The 11,939-nt window shown below is 41.5% G+C and overlaps 1 protein-coding gene across 1 annotated transcript in view; it reads right to left on the bottom strand.

The window, feature by feature from the left end:
* Positions 1 to 11,939, bottom strand: part of APBB2 (amyloid beta precursor protein binding family B member 2) — a 343,888-nt gene that overhangs the window by 199,536 nt on the left and 132,413 nt on the right. Inside the window, 1 exon segment of the mRNA XM_038400116.2 lies at positions 2,265 to 2,375. Within this exon segment, the coding sequence (XP_038256044.1) occupies positions 2,265 to 2,310 (46 nt within the window). The 5' untranslated portion in view covers positions 2,311 to 2,375.

Genomic DNA, 11,939 nt, shown 5'->3' with positions numbered 1-11,939 from the left:
TCATGTCTCATAGTTTGCCACGCAGTCCGCAATGTCCCACACCATGCCTCCTCAGAGCCCCACTGAGACAGATCAGTATGTATCTGTATGTCTATATCAGTGTGCAACAACATTCCGGTACTTCAATGCTATTTTTGACTGGAAACTGTGCTGTGGCTTCCATCCTGAGCTGGGACACTCAGGACGTGTTCGTAGAAATCCTTACCCCTAGCAGAGGGGCTCACAATGGGAAAGCCATCAAAATCCCTCAACCTCAATGATGCTCCTTTCAAATGGGTCCTCCCAGAACAATGGGCCGGATGCAGTCCAGGGGAACTAGTTTTCCCAGTTTAAACCTAGGGGAGGAAAGGAGGAAGGCTGGAGTTGAGCAACTGATCACCTGACTGACAGGGCTTTTGAAGCTGCTTGGGGGAGTGACCTGATAAGAGGGGATCAGAACTTTATTTAAGGGTCAGTCCTTCTTGAATCTGGGCTGTCTCACCAGCCAGCCATTGGCTAACAGGAGAGCTGAACAGGAAGAGTACGGTGTAAAAAGGTCCTGGGATCTTGAAGGACATTAACCCAAAAGGCTCTCGGAGTGATGACTGAAGGAGATAGTTTTACGTACTGGTGTTTATTTTTTCTAGTTTTGTAATTCTTGTGCTTTGTCTATGAGTAATTTGTGTATGCTTTAGCAATTCCTTTGCAAAGTCTGTACTCTCTTGTTTTAACGGTCACAAGGTCCTTGAAAGGTTAAACAGTAAATGCAAGCACCCATGAGTGTGGAGCTCTGGGAATTAAATTCTTGAACTATGGGGAGATGAAGGTCAACAGTGGCCTTGGGCCTATGGCAGCTGAACTATGGGTTTACATCCCAAGAAAGGATACTAGACAGGCAGTCTGTACCCCAGGACTGTGCCTTAAAAGCAAGACTTAGAGGCTGGGTCTGGATGCTGCTCAGACTCAGTAGGCTTAAAAGCCCCTGGGATTCAAAGGCTTGGTCAATATAGCAGTCTGGTGCCCAGCCACAAGGGGGAGTTCAGCCAGGGCTGTAACACTCCTCCACATCCCCTCCAACTTCAGGTATCATCTCTGTATTACCTTCAAAACTAGACACTATTTTTCTGAAGAGTTTGTGCCATCTCTAGTAGGCTATTTTAACAGATGTGTTTACAAAGACGAGACAGCTACCCTTCCTGAAATAGTAAGTGTAACTTACCTCTGGCCTGGATTTAATCTCTAGAAGCCTGGGGCCAAAGTAAACTAAATCAATCACCAAAACTAGAATCTCAGGTGATGATAGCAGGTGTACCAAGAGATGCAATGGTTAAAGTACCACCTGAATGACTAGTGAAATATTTCATCTCAATGTTTCAAAGCGAAACTATTATAAACGAAATAGTCTGCAAAGGCTCTGTACAGTAAAGAAAAAGTTATACTGTTTTATCTTGGTGGCCTGAGGAATCAACAGATATGAATGGGGACTGACAGCAGTCATCTGAAGTTAGGGACTGTCACACAGGAGATATTACACTACCTCCTGGGAAGATAATTTCATGTACAATGTAATATAACAAGCCTGCAGGCTGAGAGATTAGCATTACCCAGGCTGTTCAAGCTATTTATCAGTCTTCCAATCACATTAAAGGTGCAGGTGACAAACTTTAGAGTGTCTTTAAACTTTTTACTGAAAAGATTCCTTAATGAGAGATAAATTAATGGACGTCAGCTAAAATAAGCTAGATAGCCATGAACTGCTTGTCAGCAGAAAAGATACAGAAGGAATAAACAAATATTTAACTCAAACAGAGAAAAAATGAATTAGTAAGACACAAAAAGCTCCATCTAAACTGGAAGACTTTAGCAATAGTACATAGCTTTGAAATGAGCTGAATTTTTTCAGGTTATGCTCCAGCAGTTTATTAATTTGAGGGATTCTAGCACTTAAACTATGTCTGGGGCCCTGGACAGTGTGAATAAAAGAAAGCTGGAGACCTGGTGCAATAAGCCAAAGTTGAACAAGCCAGTCAGTACATCATTTTTAAAGGTTCAGAAATTACCTTTGCAGTTTGAACAAATCAACAGAGGTAATGCAGGTTATATAATTTGGGCATATAAATATCAGAAACATGGCATTGATTAGAATGCTTCAGTGCCCATTCTAAAGACTAGTTTGGAATTTACAAACTTTCCAGCTAATGGTTTCAAAATAATGGGAGACAACTTAGCGCCTTTCAAAAGTGTAATAAAAATATGACAGATAACGAAACCAATCACATACATACATGAGCTGCTTGGACGATAGTGAGCCCCTGGGTACCGCCTGCCCATAGTGCCAGTCAGCACATTACCAGACACTGTCAGTGGTTTTCAAAGTACACGATCAAAATATTTAACTGTGGGGGAAGAAAAGAACAAAACAAAACAAAAAGTGAAGATTTAGTACAATGGCTGTATCGTTTTCATTAAAATGCTAAAGACCTCCACAAACTTAGGGTAACTATGTTTATAAATTATGTATAGTCATGTTGTCAGCAGAGATGACAGACTGCAAATTTATCATTAGTGCTCAGTCTCCATTAATAAGCATACATAAGTTTTAAGGCAAACATCAATCTCTCACGGCCCTTTTCACTGTAGCTTATTTTGATTGATGTCACAAGACAGTGTAACCTAAGTTTCACAAGAATTTTGCTCACTTTGTTTAAAACTAGTGGTGCAGTTACAGTTAGTGACAATGATATCTTAATTCTGATAGAGCAACTTCTGAACAATAATAAAACTTTGCATTTAATTTCAAATTAGTTGAATATTTCAATAAAATTATGGAGTCTGTATTGGAATACCACAGTTCTCTAAAAGATCAGAAAGAAGTCAGTCAAGCAGGAAAAGCAAAGCACAGATAAACGTTTATTTTGGAAAACAGAAGTCTTGCCTCCAATACTGCTGAGTCAAATGTTGTTGAAACTGACAAGTATTAATGTAAAACCTTTCAGTCTACAAATATCAGGGGTTCTGGAACAATTTGTATAGTGGGGGTGCTGAGAGCCATTGAACCAAACCATAAACCTTCTATATAATGGAAACCACTTCAAGACAAAAAGAAAAGGAGTACTTGTGGCACCTTAGAGACTAACAAATTTATTAGAGCATAAGCTTTCGTGAGCTACAGCTCACTTCAATCGGTAATGCATCCGATGAAGTGAGCTGTAGCTCACGAAAGCTTATGCTCTAATAAATTTGTTAGTCTCTAAGGTGCCACAAGTACTCCTTTTCTTTTTGCGAATACAGACTAACACGGCTGCTACTCTGAAACCTGTCACTTCAAGACAGTGGGTGCAGTAGCACCCCCAATTCTAGCACCTATGACAAATAAACCTCCCACAATAAATAAGAAGCCCCATTGCTTTGTTCCTTAGCTCAAGATTTCCAACTCCTCCGCCATCTGTAGATTCTCCTCTATCTGCATGTCCATCTCCCAAGATATCTGTCAATAACCACCTTCTCACAACTATATAATTTAAAACCAAAAAAAAAAAACCCCAACAAAAAAACCTCTTTTTCCCCCTAAACTGTAGAACAGAATCCTGTTTTTCCCCTCTAATATGTCAGGAAAGCTTTTGCTTCTTCAGGCTGAAGCTACTCGCACTTACTGATTTCCTAAGTATACTTTAAGAGGCAGCTTCGTTTAACGTATAGGGCACAGGACTAGGGTTGGGGAACCACTTTCACAAATCTCCATGCATGTCAGCTCCCTGAAGAAACTTAATATCAATTACTTCCTGAATTAGATGAGCTTCCTTTGCTGAAGGTGCCTATCACAGTTCAGGGCAACTCTATTTCCTCTCTGTGGTCCCTTGACAACTTGAGGGCACGTAACTTTAGGCTCCTGACTCCTCAGCAGTCACCTCTTTTGGGTGGAGACTCATGTCTCTCTCCCTTCCTGAACAGGGTTTTTCCAGACTGTACAGTTCCCTGTCTACATTCTGATATCCCCAGCAAGCCAGACTGCCTAAACAGGCCAGCATCTGCACTTTGTTCTCTCTCCTCAGAGGTTACGAACAGCATAATTGCCTATAGTTATAAATTACATCACAGCTTTTTTTGAACAAGCAAATTTATTCCTGAAGTGACAACATTACAGATAGAACAAATTAAAACAATAAAAAAGGACTCATGCAAATAAGCTTACCAGAGACCACCCCCCCAACTCCAGAAGGGATTTTGGTAGGAGCCAGTCCTTCAAACACCACAAAGGGTTTTTTCTTTTGGTTACAAGTTCATAACAGCTTTTGCTCAGAACAAGCACACACACTAGGCAGATCAGCTTTTTTCTTTATATAGCCTTTCCTTTGATCTTCAGATCCTGTAAACAGGTGATCAACAGACAATGGCCCCCTTCTCAGAGCATAGCTTCAAAAGGCTAGGCTGTTGCATAAGGGGAAGGGAAGGCGGGAGTTTACATTCACCTACCCCTAGATATTTCCCTTGAAATCTCCTTCACAGGTATTGTCCAAAACTACAGTTGTCTGCCACATAGTGCCTGCGGAAGGGGGCAGCATGCAGAACCTCCCTGGTCGCCCCTCCGCCTAGGAGCCAGACATGTCAGCCTGTTCCCGGGAGCCACACAGAGCCAGATAGGAAGCCTGACAGCCCCATGACAACTGGACTTTTAGACACCTGGCAACCCTATCTACATGACGGCAAGAAAGAGCAAACCTTACTCTTTTATTTTTATATAATCTACTCCTAAAGAAAATGATTTTTATAACTATTCTTCCGCATGTTCTGCAGTATAATGTAGTTTCCTCAACAAAAACTTCCTTCCATATGCTTCAAAGATTTCTATGGCTTAACTGAACCAGCCGATTAATTCAAAAATTGATTAGCAATACAAGTCTTGAATTTCCCGCCCATTACATCTGTCGACTTTATAAATGTTAGAAATAAAATCTCAGAGAGAGAGTTAAAAACTACACAGACTTCACACAGCAGCCCATTGTATCAACTGTCAGAAGCAAAATAAGAGGGATGACAAAAGTAACCCTTTAATGGATGCCCGCAGAGATGATGCATTAGAACATGTGGTATGAAGCCTTTTATCATTTAATTGATGGTTTTGACACAACAGTTTGTGAATGGAAAAAACAGAATTCTTCTTCCTTTCCTAATCCATTAATAATTCTTTTCTCTTCCTCAAATGCGCAGCGTGCTGGTCTTTGGTAAGAAAAATAGCCCACTCATGAAATGCCCACAAGTGATTATAACTGAATACAAGAGATGGTAATAGTCAACAGCTCTGCAGGGATTATTCTTTTTACTTTATATTTAATAAAGTTATCTGGATTGAAAATTGCAGCGTTTCTGTAGCTTTTATGAATAGATCCTTGTCCTCTTCAGGAAAGCTGTAACTTTCTAAAACAATGCTACCTACTAAATCATAACAAATATCCCCAAGCATCTTAGAGCAGCAATACACTAGAGGTACTATTTTCTTTCCTTCCCCAGTGGCTGAAGCAGCATCATAGAGGCCCTCTGTACCCTGCTGTAATAACAGCTTTTAAAACATGCTTAAACTGTAGCACAGTTGAGCTAAACCAGAGTGTAGTTTTCCTAACTGCATGGTCCCAAATGGGTCTAAACAATACTTAATTGGACTACTAATTGGAAAACTAGAGATCACAGCTGGGAACAAATATATACAGTGAACTCAATGGCAACAACAACAAGTGTATTAAGACAGGACATGTATAGAGGATTCATTTGACTGTAATCTGAGATTTCACCAATTTTTATCTTAAAATGAAAACTGCACTGACTTGTTACAGTACCTCACAGAGCTACATATAAGTATGTTAAATAATGTATTAGAGAATGAGTTGTCAAAATACACTTTATTCTTCAGTATCTCCATTCAGTAACTGGGATTTTTGCACTTGGAGTTACCATCTTAATGATACTGCACTGTGCTTTCCAGCAGGAATATGCCTAGACTAGGATAAATGGTCTTTTATATATTAACTACCAGGTTTTAAAACTACAGTATAAACAGGGGAAGTTGATTTTTAACATGTTAGCTGGTCAAGGTGACCACTAGAGGTTTACCTCAACCAGTGTAGCTTGAAATACAATTTGACCTGTCTACATTAGGGCGCTAAAACATGTTAGTTAAAACATGATCGTTAACATGTTTAAAAAACAAAACACCTGTCCTAGTCTACACACCCGTCAGGCTGATCAACGCAGATTTGGACTGAAAACCTCCAACTGTCAAACGAGCCCAAGCAATTATGTATGTACTGTTTTGGATGTACACAACTTAGGTGCACCCGTGTGTCTGAGGTAGGCACAGGAGCCCCAAGAAGCCCACAAACTCAGTGGGACCTGCAAATCAAAGTCAGGCATTCATAATGTTACCAGTTCTAGGGCAGCAGTCTCTTGTTTTTTAATGGATTCTTGTTTTTAATGGATTCAAACACTATTAGAAAAAGCCTATGCAGGAGAGCAGAGTTGCAGCAGAAGTGGTGGTTCGACGATGACGATTAGCAGTCTTACTGCTCCATCTGCTGAAAGCAGTATGGCATCCACATGGAAAAACGGCACAAAACGATTGTCTACCATTGCTTTCACGAAGGGAGGAGCGACTGACAACATGTACCCAAAACCACCCACAACAATGTTTTTGTCCCATCAGGCATTGGGAGCTCAACCCAGAATTCCAATGGGCAGCGGAGACTGCGGGAACTGTGGAATAGCTACTCACAGCGCAACGAAAGTCAATGCTAGCCACGGTACTGTGGATGCACTCCGCCGACTTAATGCGCTTAGTGGGGACACACACAATAGACTGTATAAAATCGCTTCCTAAAAAAATCGACTTCTATAAATTCGACCTAATTTCGCAGTGTAGACATACCCTTATACTTCTCTGTAAGCAGATATAATTGTTAAAGTATCTTTTATTACAGCTCTTCTTTAAGGAGTGTGCTGCTTTTGTTCTGAATGCCTAAAGAATTATTGGTTTCAGAGTAGCAGCCGTGTTAGTCTGTATTCGCAAAAAGAAAAGGAGTACTTGTGGCACCTTAGAGACTAACAAATTTATTAGAGCATAAGCTTTCGTGAGCTACAGCTCACTTCATCGGATGCATTTGGTGGAAAAAACACATTTTCCACCAAATGCATCCGATGAAGTGAGCTGTAGCTCACGAAAGCTTATGCTCTAATAAATTTGTTAGTCTCTAAGGTGCCACAAGTACTCCTTTTCTTTTAAAGAATTATTTTCTCACTTTTCATAATGACCTTATCTCGGCTCTCTGGAAAGTGAGTAAATATTTTCAGGGAATGATGTTGATAGTAGTCATGCAACATAAGGAAGTACAGCAGACAACCGAAACATACACAATGCATATCATTTTATGCTGGCTATGGAGGTGAGCGCCTGAAGGCAACATGCACTTCACCTGCATGCCAGTGTGTTACTAACAGCCTCAGTGACCAAGCAATCCACCACCAGCCATCACAGATAATGAGGATGTAAATCAACTTGACAGGAATTCTTCCCCCTCAGACACATTTAAGTTGGTGCTATCATTGCTACTTCAAATCTTGTACTCTTCATAAGCAGTTTCCTTTACATGCTCCCCTCTTATCATTGCAGCTTTCTTATTTCTTCATTCCTCATTACATTTTTCATGGCAGCTGCAAGAGAATTTAATTCCACTTCCACTGGCCTCACAACGTTTGATGTGCTTGAGAAAAACTTATCCAGGCTTTTCTTTCCATGTTTAATTTGGGGGCCAAATACCAGCTGCTTAGGGAAGATTTACCACTGGTGTAAGCGCTAGCAAATCCAGTGATGTCAGTGGAGCGTGCAAGCAGTTAATTTGATATTTAATAGCTACCACAGACATTGACATTATTTTATGTATTTTTATGTATTTTATGTAACACACTGAGCTAGAAGCAAATTTACTCAAAGAAAGTAAGGTTAAGACTCACAAAAGATATTTCAGAACATACAGTCTAATGCTACATGGCCCTCAGACTCTGGGCAGCAAGTAATACAAAGCTATATGACAAAAAATGGCCTGATCTTCAGTTGTCTTGCACCACGCAGAATCACCTGGACCAGTACAAAATGGATGTAAAATGCTACCAGACCAAAAACCAGCATTTTACACATCTTCACACTCACTGTGCACCTGTGTAAATGGCTACATGGTGCAGGGGAATGGATAATGAGTTTCATCATATTTATTTTGCCCAACATAATTTCTACATTGTAGAAATAGTGGAAATCCAGCACTAAAACACTACAGTCTATTTGTAATGAACCACTTAACAGTATGTCCTGCCTAGTCATACCAGGTCAGAGTAAATGCTACCGCATTAGCTTTGACTCAGAATTTCTTTACTTGTATATGTTTTTATTATACCCTTAAAATTATTTTACCTTCATTTTATTTTCCTACATATATCTGTAACAAGCATTTATCCTGTACTAGTGCACATTTTTAAAAGGTACATATCTGGACATTAAATTATTGCAGTGGCTTTCGGAGGTCTTGCCATTGGGCTCTGCACAACACAGAGAGAGCCCTTCTGCTGAAGACCTTGAAATCCAAGATGTCAGACCAGTCTGAATTGTCTTGATTCAGCATTTTCCATATAGAACACTTGTGTAGCAAGGCTGTTATGCCTTGTCAACCAGCTGACTTGCATCATTATATCTGACATACTTTCCACTCCTACAAATCTACAAAGTTACTTTCCTCTAGCTTTATTATCCAGCTATAGCCATAGCTTTCCTTGGCACTCTGCCTAAATTCCCATCCATTATCCATGCTATTGCTAACTCCATTTTCCACTACCCATAGATATTATATAATCTCTTATGATTTCATGTGTAAGAAATCTGAGATTTTCTTGGGCTCATTTTTGTAAATTTGCTTTTCTTTCAAAGTTTCTCGCTTGCCGAAAAAGCATTTACAGTTCATTTACAAGATGGACAGGTTGTGCAGAAGGTGGGTGGATAAAGTGAGCATTAAGCAGTGGGGGCTTTCATTTACATCCATATGTTATGTTTTTTAAATGAAAAAGGTCTCTAATGTTGCAGATACTTCAATCAATCAGTTCTACTCTCATCACTTGACAGCTTATCATTGGAAAGGAGGGAGCATCTGGAGGAAAGAAAAAAGGATTAGATTGAGAGATAGATTTTCAAAAAAACACCTTAAGAGCCTAAGTTCCATGGATGTCCAATGAGATGTAGGCTCCTAAATGCATATTGGCCAGTTCTGTAAAGTGGAAATTTTGTTTTTTATTTTCTTGGCTAGCTTTTCATTTCTCCAACATCTGTCTCTGCCTCCCTCCCCTAACATGGATGTTCATCTAATGATGTTCTCCTATATTTGAACAATTAGTACAGTACTCTTTAGAATCTAAATTAGGCCTGATCTACACTAGGAAATTATGTCAGTATAACGACATCAATAAAAGGTGTGAAAAATCCACACCCCTGAATGATGCAGTTAAACAGACCTAACCCCCATTGTAGACAGCCCATCGACATAGGTAGTGCCTTCAGTGAAATGCTACAGCGGTGCAGCTAGTGGGAAATAGCTTCTCAAGATTCCATGTTTCTTTTAAAACGGACGGTGTGAATTCAGTGGCCACTGTCTTTGCCCTAACTTGTTTTTTAAAACACTCAGGGTGGGATTTTCAAAGTGGCCTAAAAGGATATAGGGACTCAACTCCCAATGAGCATTGAATGCTTAGCTCCACCTTGAAAATATCAGCCTAACGCAATCTGCATCACTCAGATCCTGTGGATTTCTGGAAACTTATGACACACAAACTGCGTGAATAGTTAAAATTTAACTGAAATATTTAACCCAAAATGTGCTATTGAGCTAATGACATTTTTTAGATGTCAGGAAAATAACCTGCTCTCTTGCTCTCTCTCTCTCTCCTCCCTCCATCCCCTGCATTTATTTACTCCTTTCTTTTCTGAGGGCATGTCTACACTGGCAGAGTTACCACGTTGGAAGTTACAGCACCACTCAGAGAGCGCTGAAGGGAAACCGTGGTTGTGTGTTCACACTGTCAGCTGCCTGCGCAATAGCATGTTCACACTTGCTGCACTTGCAGCAACATTCGGAGCAGTGCACTCTGGGCAGCTATCCCACAGAACACCTCTTTCTCTTCTGCTGCTAAGAGTTGTGGAAAGTCGGAGAGAGTCATGGGGCATCCTGGGTACTCTCCCAGTGCCCAATGATGCATTGCTTCGCATCCCAGCAATCCCTGTGCTTCCATCCACATTTGGCTCCATCGTTCAATCGTTTGTGTACTGCATACCCTGCCTCATTGGGCTGCAGGAATAGATCCCGAACCGTTGCTGACCAACACGTCACGAGTGGCAGTGGAGTTATTCCTTAAACTATAAAGGCAAGAGGAGTGCGACATTGATCTCGCCACGCATAGCAGCTATGACACGAGATTGCTTGTGGCATTCATGGTGGTGCTGACCACAGTGGAAGGCTGCTTTTGGGCTTGGGAAACAAACATTGAGTGGTGGGATCACATCGTCATTCACGTCTGGAATGACGAGCAGTGGCTGCAGAACTTTTGGATGAGGAAAGCCACATTCATGTCTGTGATGAGCTCTCCCCAGCCCTGCAGCACCAGGGCACGAGAATGAGAGCTGCCCTGTCACTGGAGAAGCGCTTGGTGATAGCACTGTGGAAGCTGGCTACTTCAGACTGCTACTAATCGGTCGCTAACCAGTTCGGAGTGGGAAAGTCGACTGTTTTGGAGTCGTGTTGACAGAAGTCTCCAGGGCCATTAATCGCATCCTGCTCCGAAAGACCACGACTCTGGGCAACGTGCGTGACATTGTGGATGGCTTTGCACAAATGGGCTTCCCTAACTGTGGAGTGGCGACAGATGGCAAGCATATTCTAATTCTGGCACCAGATCACCTAGCCACTGAGTACATTAATCGCAAGGGGTATTTCTCAATGGTTCTCCAGGCACTCATGGATCACCATGGGCGTTTCACAGATATTAACACAGGCTGGTCTGGAAAGGTGCACGACGCATGCATCTTTCAGAACACTGGCCTGTTCAAGAAGTTGCAAGTAGGGGACTTTCTTCTCAGACCAAAAGATCACCGTAGGGGAAATCGAAATGCCCATTGTGATCCTGGGAGTCATAGATTAAAATCATAGAATATCAGGGTTGGAAGGGACCTCAGGAAGACCAATCTCCAACTTAATCATCCCAGCCAGGGCTTTGACAAGCCTGACCTTAAAAACGTCTAAGGAAGGAGATTCCACCACCTCCCTAGGTAATGCATTCCAGTGTTTCACCACCTTCCTAGTGAAAAAGTTTTTCCTAATATCCAACCTAAACCTCCCCCACTGCAACTTGAGACCATTACTCCTCGTTCTGTCATCTGCTACCACTGAGAACAGTCTAAATCCATCCTCTTTGGAACCCCCTTTCAGGTAGTTGAAAGCAGCTATCAAATCCCCCCTCATTCTTCTCTTCCGCAGACTAAACAATCCCAGTTCCCTCAACCTCTCCTCATAAGTCATGTGTTCCAGTCCCCTAATCATTTTTGTTGCCCTCCGCTGGACGTTTTCCAATTTTTCCACATCCTTCTTGTAGTGTGAGGCCCAAAACTGAAGACTACTCCAGATGAGGCCTCACCAATGTTGAATAGAGGGGAATGATTATGTCCCTCGATCTGCTGAAAATGCCCCTACTTATACATCCCAAAATGCCATTGGCCTTCTTGGCAACAATGGCTCACTGGTGACTCATATCCAGCTTCTCATCCACTGTAACCCCTAAGTCCTTTTCTGCAGACCTGGTACCTAGCCATTCAGTCCCTAGTCTGTAGCGGTGCATGGGATTCTTCCGTCCTAAATGCAGGACTCTGCACTTGTCCTTGTTGA

Source organism: Dermochelys coriacea, chromosome 4, assembly GCF_009764565.3.
Source record: "Dermochelys coriacea isolate rDerCor1 chromosome 4, rDerCor1.pri.v4, whole genome shotgun sequence".
NCBI lineage: Eukaryota > Metazoa > Chordata > Testudines > Dermochelyidae > Dermochelys > Dermochelys coriacea.
This window is presented reverse-complemented; position numbering and strand designations above follow the sequence as displayed.